Raw genomic sequence first — 22,145 nt, forward strand, 5'->3', positions numbered from 1 at the left:
GAAGAGGTTTTTGGGAGTGGGAAGTGTTTGTGAGGGAGCAGAGAAGAAGGATAAGAGGCCAGAGTGAAGGAATTCGGGGCGGAGCAGGGCTCCCACGCTGCCCGAAGTCACCGGGCCGAAGAGAGGAGCAGCCCCGAAGGCAGGGAGCTGCTTCTGAGGAGAGCGATGAGAGTCTCTGGACTTTGGGGGCGGAGCAATGGCTCCCACGCGGCCCGAAGTGGCGGTTGGAGTGAGGAGCAGCACCCGATGGCAGAGATGCTGCTCTCGAAGAAAACTCGGTCTAGCAGGGGAATTCGGGGGCGGAGCAGGGCTCTCACGCTACCCGAAATCACCGGGCCGAAGAGAGGAGCAGCCCCGAAGACAGGGAGCTGCTTCTGAGGAGAGCGATGAGAGTCTCTGGGCTTCGGGCGGAGCAACGGCTCCCACGCGGCCCGAAGTGGCGGTTGGAGTGAGGAGCAGCACCCGATGGCAGAGGTGCTACTCTCGAAGAAAACTCGGTCCAGCAGGGGAATTCGGGGGCGCAGCAGGGCTCCCACGCAGCCCGAAGTCACCGGGCCAAAGAGAGGAGCAGCCCGGAAGGCAGGGAGCTGCTTCTGAGGAGAGCGATGAGAGTCTCTGGGCTTCAGGGGCGGAGCAACGGCTCCCACGCGGCCCGAAGTGGCGGTTGGAGCGAGGAGCAGCACCCGATGGCAGAGGTGCTGCTTTTGAAGAAAACTCGGTCCAGCAGGGGAATTCGGAGGCGGAGCAGGTCTCCCACGCTATCCGAAGTCACCGGGCTGAAGAGAGGAACAGCCCCGAAGGCAGGGAGCTGCTTCTGAGGAGAGCGATGAGAGTCTCTGGCTTCGGGGTGGAGCAACTCTCCCCAGGAACTCCTGCTGGTAGCTGGAGGGGGTCCGGTAAAGGCTGTGCGCCATTGGCGCTTAGATTTTTTAAATTCGGGTCCCCCGCTGGTCTGGGAGAGGGGCGGAGCAAGGGATCCCACGCTCAACTCTCCCCAGGAACTCCTGCTGGTGGCTGGAGGGGTCCGGTAAAGGCTGTGCGCCGTTGGCACTTTAGATTTTTAAATTCGGGTCCCCCGCTGGTCTGGGAGAGGGGCGGAGCAAGGGCTCCCACGCTCAACTCTCCCCAGGAACTCCTGCTGGTGGCTGGAGGGGGTCCAGTAAAGGCTGTGCACCGTTGGCGCTTTAGATTTTTTAAATCCGGGTCCCCCGCTGGTCTGGGAGAGGGCGGAGCAAGGGCTCCCACGCTCAACTCTCCCCAGGAACTCCTGCTGGTGTTTTTAATAATTAAATAGATAAAGAAGTGTTGTTTAAAAGGAGGGAGCTCAACTGTCAGCCAGCCACCATCCAGCCTCCAAGTTCCGGAATTACCCCTCTCACGTTACTTCTGCATACAGTTCAAACTCTTCTTATTGACATACAACTGCTTTCACAATGCAGCTCCTCAGTATCTCTCCTCTCGTATTTCTCCTTCTACTCCTCCCTGGGAACCCTGTTCATCGGGCAAGTCTCTCTTATCTGTACCCTTCTCTATTGCCAACTCCGTCCCTTCTATCTTGCTGTACCGTATGCCCGAAACAGACTATCTAAGTTAAGCTCCATCTCTGGCAGTATTCAAATCTATACTGAAAGCCCACTTTTTCGAGGCTGTTTATAACTCCTAATTCCCACTCACTTGTACAGTACCCAAGGTCTGTTTTATCAATCCCTCTGTGAGAAATTCCCTAATCACTATTTGTCCTGAGAGGAGGATTAAAAAAAAATTTGTATTGGATATACTTATGTATGGGGAGATCAGGTGGGTGGGAAGGGTCCACCGAAAATGGCAGGCTAAGCTATTAGTCTACAGCAATTGAAAATGCTGGAGCACTTACTGCCTTCTATTTAGGAAGCACTAATGCACGGATGCTCTAACTAGAACCCGTCAGTGGCCACTTAAAAGTGGCTGCCGATCTCGTGTTAATCACGCGACAGTGCTGGATAGAGAATTGCGCCTCAAGCACCTATGTAGGAGCAATTCATGCAAAGATGGGCACCGCAAAAAGTAGGCCGAAAACCCTGGCCTACATTTTCAGTGCCTATCTTTGCCAGGGGATCCCAAAAATAATCCACACCTTGCCATCAGCTGATTGCAGCAGGAGAATCCATGATCAGCTGAGCCGGCAGGACTCCCCGAAACCGTGGCTTCGAGGAGTCCTGCCAGCTCAGCTGATTGGGGATTCCCCTGCTGTGATTAGCTGAACCAGCAGAGAGATCCACGACTCTTCTCTCCCCCCCCCCAAATCTCCCTTGTGCCTTTGGATAGAAAACTGGCAGGAGGGATGTCCACTCTCTCCTGCCAACAGGTCTCTTCAAAATGGCAGGCCTTTCCCGTGCACCCTGAGATACACTGAAAAGGGCCTAAGACTTTGATTTCCCATGGCCCAAAAAGTGCAGGACTGTAGGCCAGAAACACAAAGTGCCAGATCCCAACAGGGAGGAAAAGGAAGAAGAAGATGGCAGACCTCTGTGAGAAGACAGATGAAAAGGAAAGGGGAAGAAGATGCCAGACCTCTCTGAGAAGATAGATAAGATGGAAAGGGGAAGAAGATGCCAGACCTCGATTTTTTCAATAAATATAGAATCAGTACCTAATCATATGCAAATGGAAGTAATTGAGATCCAGTGCGATTCAGATTTGAAGACAAAATATAGTGAAGTAAGCTTGCTTTAATATATTTCCCAGCCAGGTTTGAAAATACAGAAAAATTTGCATATGAAATTCTTTCCATTTGGAAGTACTTATCAGTGCGAGCAGTTATTTACACTTATGAAAGGAACTACGTCTCCAGAATTACCGATTTTCACATTAGGTCAGTTTTAAAAGTAATCACTGCGGACAGATTTCCCTCGAAATAGGCAAAATATTAGCAGAGAAGAGATGCCAAGTGTCAGGAACATTAATTTTATCGTTGCTCTTGTTCTTTTTTTATACTGTACTTTTTGAAATAAAACTAAGTTTCTATGAAAAATGATGTTTTTGCTTTTTTGTGGCCCACATAAACTTAAACTTTATTTATTATAGTATGTTCCAACTTTTTACTATTGCAGACTGGCCTACAACAAACAAGCTTAAGGTTAATTCCCCCCAAACTATAGTGTTGCTCTTTTCTTAAAAAAAAATTTATAGAAAACACTAAATTTCACTATGAAAAGAGTGCCTTTAAAATTTTCACTAAAGACTAAGGGCTCCTTTTACTAAGGTGCGCTAGCGGTTTTAGCGGGCACTACAATGCCGCGCGCGCTAAACACTAATGCCTCCATAGAGCTTGCGTTAGTATTTTTCATTTAGTGCGTGGTTTGTGCGCGCTAATCTTTAGCGCACACTAAAATCGCTAGTGCACCTTAGAAAAAGGAGCCCTAAAATCTTAGGTGTTGAGATAGATAATACCCTAAAAGTTTTCATTCACACACATCTAAGGTTGTATCTTCTTTCTATGCTCTTTGTCAAATTCGATTTATTCACTCATTTCTCTAACCTAGCTCATTTTGTACTCTCATGCATTCTTTAGTTTTGTCCAAACTCAACTACTGTAATGCTATTCGCATTGGTCTTCCGAAATATCAATTGCACCGGCTTCAATTAATTCAGAACGCTGCAGTCAGATTACTGTACCACTGTTCTAAGTTTGATTACATTACTTTTAAAATCAGAACATATTCTTCTGGTATCTTATCATATTACTTTCAAATACAATATTCTCACTCACCATATACTATCTAGTGGTCTTCCTGCTTTCTTATACAGTCTTCTGGTCCCACATTCACCACAAAGAACATTACGTTCATCTCAGCAACAGTTACCGATTGTCCCTTCATTTCGACAATTATTTCTCGATTTTCATAGGAATTCCTTTTTCTCCGTTATGGCTCCCACCCTTTGGAATTCCTTCCCTACTACCTCCGCATCAAAAAATCTTTTGCGACTTTAAAGGCGCAATTGAAGTCATACTATTTTTCTTTGGCTTTCTGCTCTTGATCTTTTTCTCGACTTCTTAGCTTATATCTTTAATTGTTTGGGCAGAATTTCACTGTGATTTCCCTTCCCTTTTGTTCCACTGCTTCCCTTTCCCAACCTTTTTGCTTTTATTGTAACCTCCCCTTTCTTTATTCCCCTTACACCCATTTTTGTTTGTATGTTGGTTGAATTTCTTGTTTTTGTTTATTGCCTCCCTTGTTATGTTTTTTTAATTTTTGCTTTTATTTTCTTTCAATAATATATTTTTATTGTAAACCACTTAGACTAAGGGCCTCTTTTATGAAGTCATTTAGTGCGGGCCGCTGTGGTAATGGCCCCCAGAGCCCATAGAGATTTAAAGGGCTACGGGGCTGTTGACACGCGGCAGCTGCTAGTGCGGCTTTGTAAAAGAGGCTCTAACTGTGGTTGTATTTGCGGTATATAAAATAAATTGAAACTTGAAATAATTAAGTAGGATGCCCTTTAAAGATACGGGGAACATTTCCTAAAAAAAGCATGCTAGTTTGTCTATTACAGGAGTATGAACTGCTACACGATCTAGTATGCAACAGGTTTGGATGTCTTCTCGAGTCTCTTACCTGCATGGACATTATTGTGCTGAGCCAACGAGGCTCTCAAGCCAAATGTTTTCCCACAGACATCACATTTGTAAGGCTTTGCTCCCATGTGACATCGTTTGTGACACTTTAAGTATTCATTGGTTGCAAAATGTTTTCCACATACATCACATTTAAAAAGACGTTCTCCTATATGGATGAAGAATTAGGTTAGCTTCCCCTTGTCATTTGCAATAGAACAATTTAATTATGAAATTCACATGCATATGTCAAGGGTCAAACTGACTACACAACAACTCAGAGAAGAGAGATTCTACTTTCTCAGAAATGGAGGTTAACCGAAGACATGTTTCTCTAATCTGCTAACAACTGACCTGAAACACTGGAAGGTCAATATTAAGAAACACTTTAGGGCAAATTCTATAAACGGCATCCCGATTGTAGGTGGTGGTAGGCGTCCTACCGCTGTCTAACCAGCCAATCAGGATGCAAATTTTTTTTTAAAAAACAACACACCAAGACAGGCAGCCTACATTGTAGGTATTTCTGCGAGCCTAGGGAGATGCATAGGGCCGCCTAAGCTCACCCAAGACTAGGCATGGGCATGGTTTCACCTGGAAGTGGCCTTAGGCGAGCTTAGGCAGTCCTAGGCATTTTTCTAAGGTTGCGATAGGCGCCTGAAATGTAGGCCAGCAAAATGCTGGTCTACATTTTAAATAGATGTGGCCGCTAAGCCGATCGCAGCAAGGGAATCTCCCTTCTGCGATCAGTTTAGCAGCTACAGCAGGGTACCCATCCCCCCCCTGTGAAGTTGCCCACTCTCCTCCTGCCGGAACCCCCATTGGGGGGTGGCATAAGGGATCTGGCCAAACGGAATCTTAGGTCACTCCAAGTGCATCCCAAAATGCACTGGGAGGCCTAAGACTCCTGTTGGCCCAGGTTCCTAAGGTCCATATTTGTCCCCACAGGGTTTACATGTTTCTTAAGACAACAATTTTCCAAATGACAGGCCAAAGTTGAACACAACTTAGTAATCTACACCCCCTATTGTGGATGTCTATGTCTTGTTGTCTACACCGCCTTTCACAATTTAGTTATACAGTATGTTGTAAATCACTTGGATATTTATTACTACTGCTACTTGTTTAGATGATACTCAATTCATTCACATTGAAGAGATGTACATGGAGGCTAATTTTATAACGCGGTTCCTATCTTTACCATTACAACAAATAGACAGCTATGGAGCCCTTTCTGATTTTTTCCCTAAATTATGCAAGTTTTACTTATGGTCCTGTGTATCCTTTAGCACAACCCCTCCACCACTAGGGACAGAACTAAGCTTGGTAACCTGCGTCATAAGAACATAAGAACATAAGCAATGCCTCTGCTGGGTCAGACCTGAGGTCCATCATGCCCAGCAGTCCGCTCACGCGGCGGCCCAACAGGTCCAGGACCTGTGCAGAAATCCTCTATTTATACCCCTCTATCCTCTTTTCCAGCAGGAAACCGTCCAATCCTTTCTTAAATCCCAGTACCGTACTCTGCCCTATTACATTCTCTGGAAGCGCATTCCAGGTGTCCACCACACGTTGGGTAAAGAAGAACTTCCTAGCATTTGTTTTGAATCTGTCCCCTTTCAACTTTTCCAGATGCCCTCTTGTTCTTTTATTTTTTGAAAGTGTGAAGAATCTGTCCCTCTCTACTCTCTCTATGCCCTTCATGATCTTATAAGTCTCTATCATATCCCCTCTAAGTCTCCTCTTCTCCAGGGAAAAGAGACCCAGTTTCTCCAATCTCTCAGCATATGGAAGGTTTTCCATCCCTTTTATCAGACGTGTCGCTCTCCTCTGAACCCTCTCGAGTATCGCCATATCCTTCTTAAGGTACGGCGACCAATATTGGACGCAGTATTCCAGATGCGGGCGCACCATCGCCCGATACAACGGCAGAATAACTTCTCTCGTCCTGGTTGTAATACCCTTCTTGATTATACCCAGCATTCTATTCGCTCTCTTAGCGGCCGCTGCACACTGTGCCGTCGGCTTCATTGTCATGTCCACCATTACCCCTAAGTCCCTTTCCTGGGTACTCTCATTCAATAACATCCCTCCCATCGTATAGTTGTACCTCAGGTTTCTGCTTCCCACATGCAGTACTTTACATTTCTCAACGTTGAACTTCATCTGCCATCTCGTCGCCCATTCCCCTAGTTTATTCAGGTCCCTTTGTAATTCTTCGCAGTCCTCTTTAGTCCGAGCTCCACTGAATAGTTTGGTGTCGTCTGCAAATTTTATTATCTCACACGTCGTCCCTATTTCTAGATCATTTATGAATATATTAAATAGTAGTGGCCCGAGCACCGAGCCCTGCGGAACACCACTTGTGACCCTCTTCCAGTCCGAGTAGTGGCCCTTCACCCCTACCCTCTGTTTCCTACCCGCCAACCAGTTTCTGATCCATCTATGCACATCTCCGTCCACCCCATGGTTCTTCAGTTTCCGGAGTAGACGCTCGTGAGGCACCTTGTCAAAGGCTTTTTGGAAATCTAGGTATACGATGTCTATGGGGTCTCCTTTATCCGTCCGTTTGTTGATTCCTTCGAAGAAGTGCAATAAGTTAGTTAAGCACGATCTCCCCCTGCAGAAACCATGTTGGCTTGGTATCAGAAGTTCATTTCTTTCCAAATGTTCATCGATGTTTTCTTTTATCAGCGCTTCTGCCATTTTCCCCGGAACCGAGGTCAGACTCACAGGTCTGTAGTTTCCCGGGTCACCTCTTGATCCCTTTTTGAAGATGGGCGTGACGTTGGCTATCTTCCAATCCTCTGGTATCACACCTGTTTTCAGGGATAGGTTGCAAACTTGCTGCAGTAGTTCTGCTATCTCCTCCTTTAATTCCTTCAGAACCCTTGGATGGATTCCGTCTGGACCCGGGGATTTGTCAGTTTTTAGTTTTTCTATCTGCCTGCGCACATCTTCAAGGCTCACTTCCATGGATGTTAATTTTTCTGCTTCATTTCCATTGAAGAATTGCTCAGGTTCCGGTAAGTTGGTTGTGTCTTCGTTCGTAAATACAGACGAAAAGAACATGTTAAGTCTTTCTGCGACTTCTTTCTCCTCCTTCACTACCCCCTTCCTGTCTCCATCATCCAGCGGTCCCACCTCCTCCCTAGCTGGCTGTTTCCCTTTAACATATCTGAAGAATGGTTTGAAATTTCGTGCCTCCCTGGCTAGCTTCTCTTCATACTCTCTTTTGGCTTTTCGAACCACTCGGTGACATTCTTTTTGATACTTCCTGTGCTCCATCCAGTTCCCCTCAGTTTTGTCCTTTTTCCATTTCCTGAATGAATTTTTCTTATTGCCTATCGCTTCCTTCACTATTTTAGTCAGCCATACCGGGTCTTTTGTTTGACTCTTTTTGTTCCCCTTTCTGAATCTGGGTATGTACAAATTTTGCGCCTCGCTCACCGTGTCCCTGAAAAAAAGCCAGGCATGTTCTACCGTTTGCCATTTCTTGGAAGTGTTCCTAAGTTTCTTCCTTACCATTTCCCTCATTGCTTCATAGTTTCCTTTCCTGAAGTTGAAAGTTGTTGCTATGGTTCTCTTTCCTTTCGGTATTCCTACTTCAACTTTGAACTTGATCATATTATGATCGCTGTTTCCCAACGGTCCCACTACTTCCACTTCCTTTGCAGGTCCCATTAGCCCATTTAGGATTAGATCCAAAGTTGCATTTCCTCTCGTCGGTTCTCTAACAAGCTGCTCCATGAAACAATCTTGTGTAGCCTCCAGAAATTCTGTCTCTCTAGCGCATCTGGAGCTTCCAAGTTTCCAGTCTATCCCGGGGTAGTTGAAGTCTCCCATAATAACTGTGTAACCACTTTTGCATTCTCGCTTCATCTCGGTTTCCATTTCTCTGTCGATATCTCCGGTTTGCCCGGGTGGACGATAGTATAGGCCCATCTTTATTTCATGTCCTTTCCTATCCGGTATTTTAATCCATAGCGATTCCAGCTTGTTGGTCATCTCCACTGTGTCCATTCTTGTCGATTGTATGCTTTCTTTTATGTATAGGGCTATTCCACCTCCTTTCTGTCCTGACCTGTCCTGGCGATAGAGCTTGTACCCCGGCAGTGCTGTATCCCATTTGCTTTCCTCATTCCACCATGTTTCAGAGATTCCAATGATGTCTATGTCCTCTGCATTGGCCAAAGCCTCTAGTTCCCCCATTTTGTTGCTTAGGCTCCTTGCATTAGTATATATGCAATTTAGGTCCTGGCATTTTCTTGTCTTCACTACCTTTCCCTGTGCTTCGATCCTTGGTGTCTTCTCTTTTGCTGCACTCTTTCTAACCTCCTCTTCTGGGTTAGTCGACTCCTGTAATTTATCCCTTGCTTCTTCCCAGCCTTTTTTTCCCCTTAGTATCTTCATGGGATACCTTCTTCCGAATCGTCGACTCTAGGTCGACTGTCGGCTTTCCCCTTCCTTTTAGTTTAAAGCCTGTTCTATTCCTCTCATGACGTTGCTTGCTAGAAGTCTTGTTCCCGCTGTGCTCAGGTGCAGTCCATCTCTCCTGTAGAGCTTGTTCTTGCCCCAGAACGTTGTCCAGTTCCTCACGAAGTGGAAACCTTCTTCCTCACACCATTTCCTCATCCACGCATTTATTGATTGTAGTTCCTCCTGCCTTTTCACATCTGCCCTCGGTACCGGTAGGATCTCTGAGAATGCTATCTTCTGGGTCCTCATCTTCAGCTTCCTTCCCAGAATCTTGAACTGTTCTATCAGCGTGCCTCTTCTGTAGTCTCTCCTGCCGACATCATTCGTCCCGATGTGGATCATTACTGTGGTCTCTTCCGTCTCTGCTCCATCCAGGATCATCCCAATTTTGTCCACGATGTCCTTGGTTCTCGCTCCTGGGAGGCAGGTCACCAGTCGATCCTCTCTCCCTCCTGCTATGTGGCTGTCCACATGCCTCAGGATCGAGTCTCCCACTAGGATCGCTGACTTTCCCTTCTTCAGTTTTCGCTTCGGTCTCAGGTCAATGTCCTCAGTGTGCTTCTCTCTCTCTTCTGGGCATCGACTAGCCAATTTCTCCCCCTCTTGTGGTATTCCTCCGTGGCTGTCTTCTTTGAGGTCATCTGCTTCTTGCTCCCCCTTCCATATTGGTGTAACTTCATCCTTCATCTGGAGTTCGTTCTCTGCCACCCTCCTCCTGTATGCTTCCTCAATGAATTCCTCGAGCTCCCTGACTTCCTTCTCAATGTGTCTCTCACTCCTGAAGTCTTCAAGGAATCTATTTTCATGGATGCAAATACTGATTAAATGTGTCTGCTTTCGAGTAGAGTTTAGACATGGCTCTAGCGACTCTCAGAGGACCCACTGGCACCTCCCAGTGATCTGTAAGCAGTTTTGCTATGTCCAGATGATCAGGAAAGGATGAAAACTGCAGCTTCGTCCTACTCATAAGGGAGCATTCCATCACTGCTGACTGCCCAACCTCCAATTTTAACTCCTGGAGGGATTCAGAAATTAGAATGACTAAAGCGGAGGGTTTAAAGAAATCTCCACACCATGGAGTCCTCACCTATATCTGAAGCCTCTCCCAGATCCAGATCCAGATCCTGGAGATCCACGAAGGTCGCTATATTTCCCTCAGTTGTAGTACCTGTCTTCGTAAACAACGGCATTCTTAGGTCATCTGTATCATCAGTCAGCAAATCATCCCTGGCCAACTCGGGGATTCTGGCCTGAAGACCCGTGTTCTGGGGAAGACCCTAAGCACCAACAAGGATTCCAAAGGAGATGCATTTGGTGCTAGCATGTTGATAAATTCCTGCCGTCTCCTGGGAACTCTTTTTGGCGCTTAGATGATTTGTTCGTCTTTGGTGCTGAATCACAGCTGCATTTCGCCAGGGCCATCAGCACATTTTCCAAAGGGGCCAATTTTGACTTTTAGGACTTGCCATGGCTGGAGTGGGTGGCAGGACCCCCTAAAGGGATTGAGGTAACCAGGGCAAATAAAACCTTCTGTGCCGTACAACACGTGGAACACGGCTTGTTGCCAGACAGCCATCCACCACAAACAGGGCATGAATCCAAATTATCCTGCCCTGAGGGGTCCATCTGAGTGATTTTCTTGCAAAATCCAAATTGGAAAATCCATGATGGCTGCCGCAGGAGCAATTTTCAAAGAAAAATAGCCCGGGAAAGACAAATGGAACCCCCAAAATGCAGCAATTTTAGGGGTGGAGGGACCTAGGGCTAACATCTAAACTGCCCAAAAACTATTTTTTTTAAGACCACCCAAAATCACTGTGACAGGCTGTGAGCCCTGTATTCACTGTGTCATGCTGTGCTGGGGAACTGCAATAAAGGAAGCTGAAACAGCTTACAGGGAGATCCTGTGCCTCAACAAGCCTTGCAGACTGGACTGCTGGTCTTCTGACTGCCCCTTCCAGCCCGATACCAATGGCCAGAGACCTCCACCACCCTCAGACAAACTGCGCACATGACCTGGCAGAGGAACGCAGTCAGCCCAAATCCCAGACACACCTCCATGGAGCCTCACAGCCTGCACTCAAATCCACTAGCGGATGAATCTGGGGGGAGCCAGCTCCCAAAGGAATGATCCCTGAGCTCCAATCAGAAAGTACAGGCTGTCCAGGAGGTGCACAGCAAAATAGCCAACCTCCAGGAAGCAGACTTTACTTGCAAAATCTGCAATCTCCCACAGCCAGGGTGACTGTCCCCGCAGGGAACCTTTGCAGCACGAAGACGCAAAGTCGCATGAAAAACTGAATAGAAGAAAAAATTAAAGACTGGCTTCTACTGTCTCACTTGTAGGAAAGCAACTGGAGACCAGAAGGCAGTCCTGAGATAAGAGAGGAGGGTCTGAAGAATTATGTAAATGAGGTTTCCTACAAGCAGTCTCACGGACATAGGATGCATAATCCCACTTGTCCAGGAATAGAGTGGGATTGTACAAGAACTTTGACATTATCTCTTATGGGTAATATACACTTTAGCTGCCATTTACATTCCTTGGGACAAAGAATGCCAAAGGTTCTGTAGAAATTGCACATCTTGCCCTCTGCAATTTCGGTCTGGCGGAACTCTAAAAGGCTTCACTTCTCTGTGACAACCTCACCATTTTACCCATCTGTCATAACCCTGAGTTTCTGCCTGGGACTATGTTGCCAGTACTTCTCTGATTGGGAGAGCAAGGGGATTAAATAATTGATCCAAGTATTGACTGAGAAGGCAAGATGAGATTGTTTGAACTGCTCCAATAGGAATTTTCTATACCTGCTACTGACCTTTTTTCTTATTTGCAGCTAAAATACTATTTAGCAGGACTGATATGGACAGATCTCATGGAAGATGTACAGGAGGAATTAGCATATATACCTTGGGAGCACAAAATAAATTTCCTCTTTCCTATCATCCCAGGACTTTATATAATACCACCACTGAATTGAATTATTAGTTGTATACATGGGCTTGGAAAGAGGACCTTAACTTTGATCTTACTTATGCACTGTTTCGTGCTCATGTCTCGGCCATTTGTAAAACGATAGATAATGCTAATGGGTGAGAATTATTATACAAATTTGCCCTATGTCTCTATCTCTCGCCTCGGGAAAACACATCTCGCTGCTTTCACGTAGATAAATTGTTGTCTGAAGTGTGGATCACCAACAGCTTCCTTAGGCCATATGTTTAGGCACTGCCCAGTGATACACAATTTCTGCCACAACTTATTGTCTGCAGTTTCAGCTCTCTGGAAGTATAGAGTAAAGTTGGACCTCATGAAGAACGCATCCAACTCCAGACAATTAGGAGCATAGAGTCTGAAACAGAAAAGCAGTAGTTTGTAGTTTTGGGAGGAAAGCAAATAGGTCTACTTCTGGGGTCCCCCAATCTGAGAATATCTGGTTGAAGAAGGTTCTCTGAGGTGCAGCTAGGCAAATGGAGTCATGTGAACTGTAGACACCATGTGAACTAGGAGACATTTGATGTGCAGTGTGATGCGTTGAAGAGAGACCTTTGACATATGTGAATTAGGGTGTTTTTATCTTGTGATGTTTGGCTTTGATTCTCCTCTATATAAATATTTCTTTTGATCCTAAAGTGTAACAATTTGTAAAAAATAGACTTCTTCAAGGACAAGCAAGAATGATATTTTCACATATAGATATCATCTGACTGAACCTGGAGTGGATACTGTCAAGTGTAGTATCGGTTTAAATCTCTGGGCCAGTGCCCCACCACACATGTGAGGATGCCTTCGAATCTGACACGCTAGCATGGGACCATTAGCATTGTTATCTCTGAGTGGGAATCCTCCAACTGCATTGCTGCCAGTAGGGGTATGGTGATTCAAAATTGTGTTTTCAATGGCTAGAGACCCACAGGTTCGCTGGAGAACTAATATAGTAACATAGTAGATGACGGCAGATAAAGACCCGAATGGTCCAGCTAGTCTGCCCAAAATTTGTTGGGTTTTTTTTTTTCTTCTTCTTCTCCTTAGTTATTTCTGGGCAAGAATCTAAAGCTCTGCCTGGTACTGTTCTTAGATTCCAACTACTGAAGTCTCTGTCAAAGCTCACTCCAGTCCATCTACACCCTCCCAGCCATTGAAGCCCTCCCCAGCTTATCCTCCCCAAATGACCATATACAGACACAGACCATGCAAGTCTGCTCAGTACTGGCCTTAGTTCTTCAATATTTACTACTATTGTGTTCATCCTATGCTTCAATATTTACTATTACTGTGTTCATCCTATGCTTTTTTGAACTCCGTCACCGTTTTCCTCTCCACCACCTCTCTCGGGAGCGCATTCCAAGCATCCATCACCCTCTCTGTAAAGAAGAATTTCCTTACATTGCTCTTCAGTCTCCCACCTCTCAACCTCAAATTATATCCTCTGGCTTTACCATTTTCCTTTTTCTCGAAAAGATTTTGTCCTACGTTAATACCTTTCAAGTATTTGAATGTGAATCATATCTCTCCTGTCCCTCCTTTCCTCTAAGGTATACATATTCAGAACTGCAGAGCTTGCCTTTCCCTCGCTAATAAAAATGTGATAATGAAACAGGGAAAGGAAATGAAAGGAATCGGGACTAGTAAATTGCCTTTTTGTGGCTTTGGCATTCAAAGCGGTAGAACTGCAGGATTAAAACCTAGATTCACTAAAGGATAGGGAGTCAATCGCTGTTAGCCAATTTGTGCCCAATTTTAAAACAGCGATTGATTCACTATCAAGTTTGTATGCAAATGATTTGCACAGAGGTGCAAATCATTTGCATGCAAACTCTGACTCAAAAGCAATTGAGTCAGGGCATAGCCCTGATAGTAGTGACAGAAGCAGCCTCCTGTCACTGCTGTCAGGGCTTCTGCTGGCTTTTTAAATTTTTAATCAGGCAGAGCCAATCAGGGCCTTAGGCCCCTCCCTGTGCATCACATGTTGCACCAGGGCGGGGCCTAAGGCATTGTGAGTCCATGGTTTTAAAGGGCAGAAGAGGGCAGGAGAGTCGGTAAGGAAGTGAAGTGACTGATCCTCAGCAGTCACTTTACTTCAGATCGGCAAGCCCAATCGGTGTTCCTTTTTCTGTTTAGTGAATTGAGGGCTTCCTACTTTGCATGCCGTTTCCCCTCATTTGCATGTGTGGATCAGATTGGAGATTGATCGCACAGCTGTTTAGTCAATCGGGTCGGGAAACGGTCGTAAAACCATCGTAACACGATCGGTAAGTTTTGTGAATCAAGCCCAAAGTGATTTGCCCAGGGTCACAAGGAATAGCACTGGGATTTGATCTCACAAACTCTGGATGCAGAGACAGCAGCTCTACTAGTGAGTCATGCCTTCCCACTGGCAAGACTGTAGTTGGAGGACTCCCACTCAGTTTAGAGGGAACAGTGACCATCAGTGTCCAGTTTTTCATAGAGCAGAGAAGTTATTTTGTCAGTATCTCCCCAGCACATCAAATTTTTACCTTTTGGGGTTTTCTTATTATACTTCATATTTTGTCCTTTTTTCCTTCTATTTTTTTCATTTTAAATCATTTTATAAAAATATTTTGAGTTCATGGTATTGTGGTCTTCAGGATCTCGAAGGCTTTATTGTTGGCTGAGGAGCATCAATGGTTTTTGGTATGTCAAGTACTCGAGCCCCTTCACCTTGAATTGACCATTTTCCCCTATGTCAAAGAAGATACCAAATGGTTTTAAGAAGTGTACTTGGTGCAATAGGAACATTTTCAGGCTCTGACCCCCACAATTGTTTGGGAACTCAGTACCAGATGATATTCAGTGTGATTTCTGTTTGTCTATGCAAAAGAGATCTCTTAAAGCCAGCAAAATCTAGTGTACTAAACCTTTTGGATCTACATTGACTTTGAGCATGGTCGGGGACTCGGCAACAGATGTGGAATCTACATCAGTGTCAACATCAATTGCATCGACGCAGCATTCAGAGCATCCAGCACTGAACTCGGTACTGATCTCTCGATATACAGTGCAAGAAACCTAGAAACTATCCCCATGGTGCTCCTTCAAGGAATGGTGCTGACACTTTCTCTGAATCAGATCCTTCAACTCCAGAAAGTGTTGATGCTACACTGATTACTGTCTGACATATTGACTACCTTCTGGATCCTCAAGGTCTCCAACATCTCAATAGGCTTTATATACCACAGGGATTTCAACAGACTATACAACAGACTGTCCCCACACTGGCTTCCCAACCTACACCAATGGCTTCTCTCTAGGAGATCTGAGCTGTGCTCAAAGATGAGCTTTCAGAGCTACTGCTTAAGCAGTCTACACAGGCTTACTTACAGGAGCTTCTACCAGAATGTGTTCTTTACACTAATCAATGTAGCCCTCTCTTTGCTTGGTAAAATATGTGTTTTGTAAAATGTATATAAATATCCTGCTAAAGCTTTTATTGTCTGTCCTGCAGGACTCCCAAGACCAGCTTCCTGTCATCTAAAAGTCTATTCAACACATTCGTGTCACCAGCATTCTCATTACTTCAAGGGACTCCTCCGATTCCTCAGAAATCCTGATTCCAGCACCTTTTAAGGAGCTTCTATCAGACTGTGGGTTAGATGCACTAAAGCCTCCAATTGTCTAAAGATCATTGCTAAACCGGTTTGACTGGTTTAGTGACCAATTGTATTTGCCAACCCGATGCTCTAAACAGGCTCACTGCATGGTTTTCCATGCATTCTCCAATTCTGGCATGCAAATTAGGTCATTAATATTAAAACCAGGCAACCTTGCATGCCAGAATCAGGTTGGTAGGACCAACCTGGAAAACCCAAGAGGTCTAATGTCAGTCTGCCTATTTTTTTCAATGGATACAGATGATGTGTGTAACACACATACACAATATCTGGGCCATTAAAAAAAAAAAAATGCAGTGCAGCCTTCCCCTCCCCCCCCCCCCCCCCCCGATGATGGTCCACCCTGACGACCCCCCACCCAAACCAGAATGGAGGTAGGAGCGATGCCTACTCCCTCCTGCTACCGCAACCCCCCTAAGCCAAAATCAGCAGGAGGGATGCCATTTCCCTCCTGTCACTGTGCCCCCCCCCCCCCCTGGGCAAGGCCTTCTGAATCAACCTTTCCACTCTCCTGCTCCCCTTCCAAAAAAAAAATCAGGAGGTATGCCCACTCCTTCCTACCTCCTCCCCAACCTGGAAAATAGGTGAAAGCAGGAGGGATGTCAATATGGCGGGCCTTCGCCTTCCTGGTGCATCCTGAGATGCAAGGGGAGGGCCTAAGGCCTCTCAAAGCCCTTTTTTTTTTTTTTTTTTAAACTGCGTTTAGATCCTAACACTTCCAAATTGTAATACATTATATCTGTTTCTCATTCCCTCTGCGGTCCTTACCCTCTCTACCTCTTCATCCCTTTGTATCCCCCTTCATGAACAGTATATATTAATCCACCCTGTGTCCTGCGTGTCTGCGTGTTTAATGTACTGTGCTGCGTGCATCTGGTAGCGCTATAGAAAAAATAAATAGTGATAGTGGTAATAGTTCAACAAACTTAATTTTTCTTGTTAATTTTTAAATGATTTTTATGGACTATCATAAGGCTTGCTCCAATGGATTCTTCCCCCATCAGGCAATCACCATACTTCCTGTTGTATTTTTCACAAACTAAGCATATTAAGCTTTTCCTTAGAACAAACATATGCAAAGAATCCAATGGCTAAGGGCATATCATTTTATTAGACTCTACATAACTGGAGTTATGAATTCCTGTTCTAACAAACCACAGTTTCTTTCAAATATTAAATATTACACAAAAAAAATGAGTTTAATACCAACCTGTATGAATCCTCTTGTGACCATTTAACTTGCCTTTATCAGCAAAACAAGCCCCACACTCCTCACAAACATAAGGCTTTTCTCCAGTATGGGACCTGCAGTTCAGGGAAGAAGAATATTTAGCTAATGGGCAACAAACTAACCAAAATATTTATCTTTAAATCAGCTATACTACTAATTTCAGGCAGTTTTAGCGTCAGAAGGTAGGGCAGTTTTCAGCCCAGGAAATTAACCAGTATAACTGTTTTGGTTACTTGGGAAAATTCCTTTGAAACTTGTTCTACCCATGTTTGAGTTTTAGTTGTTAGTGCAGTTTTAGTATGGCAGGTTTGCAATATTAACTATTTTTATTGCCTCTTTTTTTTAAGAGCTAAAGGGTCATGGATTTGATATATCGCCTTTCTGTGGTGCAATCAAAGTGATTGCATGCTTATAGTATGAACTTTGAGCAGCAAATAAGTTGGAATATGAATATCCCTCCACCATTATCAAAAAAGATAGAGTGACTCTTAGATGAAAATAGACATTGCAACAATATATTGGTATAGTCAATATAGAAACATGATGGCAGATAAAGGCCAAATGGCCCATCTAGTCCAGAGAGTTTCCCAACACACATGCTACACGTATCCTTAGGGATGCGCAAGCTGCTTGCTGTGCTTACACGGCACTGCGTGGTCTCTCGCCCCCCCTCTTCTTTAAGGGACACCGCCGCCACAACTGGAGATTCCATGCCCTCCTTTCTGCATTCTCCCCTCCACCAAAGCCGACCCAGAAGGCTTCCCTCCAATGTCAGAGCTGACGTCAGAGGGAAGCCTTCAGGGTCAGCGGGGGATCCCAGTTATCTCCTTCAGGGCCATCCAAGCTGGGCTGCTCCTTCCTGCCTTCAGCTGCACAGGGATTTGGGCAGCGGCTCTTGCATGTTGCACATGGCAGACCTGGAAGCTTTCTCTCCGACGTCAGAACTGACGTCAGAGGGAAGGCTTATGGGTCAGCCAATTGCAGCATGTAAGAGCTGCTGTCCGTGTCCTTGTCGCAGGGGGGGGGGGTATGGACTTGAAAATTAATTGGAAGAGGAGAACAAGGCTGAAAACTTAATACACTTGGAACAGTCCAGCCCATAGTGTAAAACCATAAAGACTGCACTTTTACCAGCCTACACAGGCCAGGGCACTTCAGATGCAAGGGTCTGCATGGACTAGAAGGCAGAAATACTGTATGTCCATGTCAGTGTATATGGGCCAGAAGGTGGCAGACAGTGCAGAGCAGGAAAGCTGAAGTAGTGTAAAACTGCTCACCTGCTAACAGAGGAGAGAAAGAAAGAAAGAAAATAGGCAAAAGTTTTTAAATTACCATGAATGGGATACAGTTTAACAAAGGGAAAAAAAAAATACTCCTGGCTAACTGACCTGGTATGAATCTTCAGCTGAGAAGGCTGAGCAAACCTTGAACGGCAGATGGTGCATTCATAAGGTTTTTCCCCTGTATGCGTTCGCATATGAAACACCAAAGCAGTCCTTGAACTCAGTATCTTGCCACAGACAGAACAAAGAGAACGCTTCACTCGTCCTTCATGTTTGCGGATGTAATGCGTTCTTACATCTCTCTTCCGTTTAAAGGTGGAATTGCAGAGGGTGCAGGCATACTGCCTTTCCTCGGTGTGAACACAGGCTCTGTGCTCTTTCCAGCTGTTATAACTAGCAAATGATTTGCTACAGATATCACACCGATAGACTTTGCCGGGTAAACACTTATGAACATCCGTGCAGTGATCCACGTAGTTTTTCCGTGAAACAAACTGCTTTTCACACCTATCACAGTCAATGACATAGACTGACTTCTTCATTAGGCCCACTTTGCCATCCTTCTTTACTTTGAAGTCCTCATCAGATTCAATGTCTTTGTCATTGTTATCATTAATATAGTAATCGTCGTCGTCATCATCATCAGAGCAAAGAGACTCGCTACCTTTGTCATCATCTAATTCAGTTTCTGAACAGCCAGCATCATACACTCCTTCTCTCTCATGCCTGATACTCATGTCATCCTCATTCTTTTGCTCATTAGTGTCTTCCTCTTGGCTTCCCTTTTCTGTCCTGTTTTCCTTACTGTTCTCAATTTGATCATTTCTAGATTTCCTCTCAGTACTCCAGTTTGCTTCTACTTCAGATGAGCTATCTGGCTCTCCATCATCACCTGTGGTTTCTTTGATAGTGGCAGTTGGTAAAAATCCTTTGGTTTTTTCCTGATCTTTTCTCTTTTGGTCGCTTTTAACACGGGTATAGTCAGTGCTGTCTTGAATGTACACAGGTGGCACAACTTTCCAGTAAACTGGTAGAGATTTCTTGTCTTGCCCAGACTCATGTATTTTTCTATAAAAGAAAAAATTAGAAAACAAGTCCAAATAAAAATAGATATAAATAGATGAACTATTGTGGTTTGAAGAAGGGCGTGGACAGTTTGCATACTCTCATATTTCATCTATCATTTCATCATCTGGTATACATCAGTATGTACTATAAATTTGCAATGTATCTTTCCCATAGGCCACAATATACAAATATGGTAATAAACTAAACAGAATCTGATACTGCACCATGCTATTCAATGACTATCTTGTAACACTGGGATTTTTCTTGTTGTGTATGATTTGTTCAAAAAGAAATAAATGCAGTCTGAACTTCTTTCCTTACCTATACAAAAATATATATAGTCTCTTATCACAGCAAAATGTTAAGACTATAAAGATGATTTTTAACTTATTGCTATATTTCATTCTCAGGCCAGTTTATAAAAGTGAATTCCTTAGGTAACATGCCTACCCCAGTGCGGCAAAAAGTATGCATGTTGTTTGATATCATCCAAATTTTGAACAAACTGATGATAGATATTCCTGGGCGTAGTATGTCAGGGGAGGGAAAGTATGTGCATAAGCTGTGTTTTCAAATCAAAATGTCTGTTTTGAGGAGCTTGATGACAACCGTCCAGATGAACAGCGGCCGGTATATGACTATTGGGAAGACAATTATATCGGTAGAAGGCAGGTAAGTAGCGGTGCTACCTGTTGCATTCACATCCTTATAGGTGCAGGAGCTCATCGGCTGATGGCAATTTTAGTGACAATAGACCAAGAGCCCTTGCACCTTTAAGGGGGAGGACTCATGACACTGCTGCCTGCATTGCTTTGCTTCTAGCATTGGTTTCCATGGCAGCTGACCAGCTCGACAGGAGATTGCTGATAAAGGCCAATCTGCCCTGGAGAAAGTCTCAAATCCCTGGTTCTAGATGTTCAAAATAATACAAATACACATTACAGTGTATATAAGTGCAGGCAATACAATACAATACAATACAATACAAATTTTTAACATGTTCAGATCATTAAGTTATATTAGTAAAAAAACAGCTGTATTTCCCCAGAACATGCATACCAAATACTGCACCTTATGTGTGTATTGTAAGTAGACCTCTGCGCAAAGCTGGCTAGACAGCGTTTACATGTGTATGGTTTCTCGCCTGTGTGAGTTCGGATATGAACTGTCAGGCCACACCTGGAACTAATAACTTTGTCACAGTAAGGGCAGACCTGAGGGCTCCTTTTCTTCTCGTGCAATCTCTGGATATGGTCATTTCTATCCTTCTGACACTTAAAGCTCTTCTCACAATGTGCACAGGGGAAAGGGTGTTCATCTCGGACAGTTGAGTTATGCTGTCTAAGGTTTTGCTGATTAGAAAAAAGTTGGTCACATACACTATAGCTGCATTGGACTATCTTGCTGCTGTGTTCTTTTCCCATATGCAACTGGTACTTTTTAACAGAATGGAAGGGCTGGTTGCACTTTTCACATACGTTCATCTCTAACAGACTTGAGGCACTACGCAGTGATTCTTTGCGTTCATTTTTACAAAGAGGCAAAGTGATGGAATTCTTTTCTTCAAAGTGTTGATTGGGCACTGCAGTTTTGCTAGCTATGTATGTTTCGTTCGTACCCTTTTGGTTTGGTGTGTCTGTGTTCTCATTCATAAGGGCCTTTTCCAACTTTGTTTTGTAATGTCTTCGTAAATATAATTTCCTATTCTCTGGACTCTCAAGAGTTTCTCTTGCTTTATCAGAGATGTCTGCTTGATTATCTACAATTCCTTTGCAAGATGCTAGTTTTTTGCTTTCCAGTCTGTCACTAAGTTTACTTTTCCTGGGTATTACTCCAGTTTGTGAAGATTCACATAGCTCATCATTTTCAACCTGCTGAAACATGCTGGATTCATTTTTCCCATCTACTTGATCTTTCAGATAAACATTTGCATCTAAGGTTTCTTTATTGCCATTTGTTTTCATTTCTTCACATATGTCAAGTAGATCCTTACACTCCAGTCGTTCAGCTATCTCCTTCATTCTACACACTCTCTCTGGTTCAATCTCTACTCCTGCAGTGTAGACAAATTCCAAAAAGGTGGCAAAATCATCTTTGCAAATGTCTGATAATGTTACTCTACAGTTCTTGGTGCTCATTGCCTCATTAACAAGGAAAATACCCTTGAAATAGTTACTTGACGCAGCTAGTACAGCTTTATGAACCAAAAACTGCTCCTGAACTCCCCGATGCTCGGTCTGAACTGTTGCATCACAGAGATGACCAAACAGATAGAAAGAATGCAGAGCACTTAGAAGATTTGAAGTTGCAACTTTTGATGTCATGAGGATTTTTGCTTGCTCCATCCTGTCCTGAGAACTAATTAAAAAAAAAAAGTATTAATGAAGAGTGTCTCAAATGCAACAATATCACGGTAATTTATATCATCAGTGATACTCAGTACATTTTTGTGTGTATTAAAGCTGGCTAGGCAGCATTCTTGGTGCTCATCATCAGAAAGGTAATCTGACCGGACAATAAGTCAATACTATCCGGTTCTCCGATGATTCCATCCACAAAGGCTACACGCAGAGATTCACGTTCTCTCTCTTCTTACTCCACCTCTCTAGCCTCCCTCAAAAAGTTCCTTTCCTTCTCTCATTTGATTCTGCTTATCTATTTCTTCCAGCTTCTTTCTCAATTCTCTCCTGTTTTTCTTCTTCTTAGCTTAACCTCTTACTATTGGTCTCCCACCTTGTTTTCTAACCTTACTTTCCTTCTAGTCTTATCTCAGCTCTTTCTCTACAGTGTCTCATCCTTCTCTGTCACTGACCTCCATTACCTCCCTCAGCACATCACCTTCGCTGCCATGTGGACC

General features: G+C 44.2%; 1 protein-coding gene across 2 annotated transcripts in view; it reads right to left on the bottom strand.

The window, feature by feature from the left end:
• The window catches only part of LOC117356478 (GDNF-inducible zinc finger protein 1-like), a 35,125-nt gene that overhangs the window by 9,300 nt on the left and 3,680 nt on the right, over positions 1-22,145 (bottom strand). The window contains exons 3-6 of one of the 2 annotated variants that reach the window (XM_033935723.1): positions 20,360-21,646; positions 18,326-19,288; positions 16,917-17,011; positions 4,596-4,763 (exon numbers count right to left, since the gene is read on the bottom strand). In XM_033935723.1, the coding sequence (XP_033791614.1) occupies positions 4,596-4,763; positions 16,917-17,011; positions 18,326-19,288; positions 20,360-21,633 (2,500 nt within the window). In that variant the 5' untranslated portion in view covers positions 21,634-21,646. The remainder of the gene's footprint in view (positions 1-4,595; positions 4,764-16,916; positions 17,012-18,325; positions 19,289-20,359; positions 21,647-22,145) is intronic. The other variant, XM_033935724.1, reaches the window with a different exon arrangement.

This window comes from Geotrypetes seraphini, chromosome 3 (genome assembly GCF_902459505.1).
Source record: "Geotrypetes seraphini chromosome 3, aGeoSer1.1, whole genome shotgun sequence".
NCBI classification, from domain to species: Eukaryota; Metazoa; Chordata; class Amphibia; order Gymnophiona; family Dermophiidae; genus Geotrypetes; species Geotrypetes seraphini.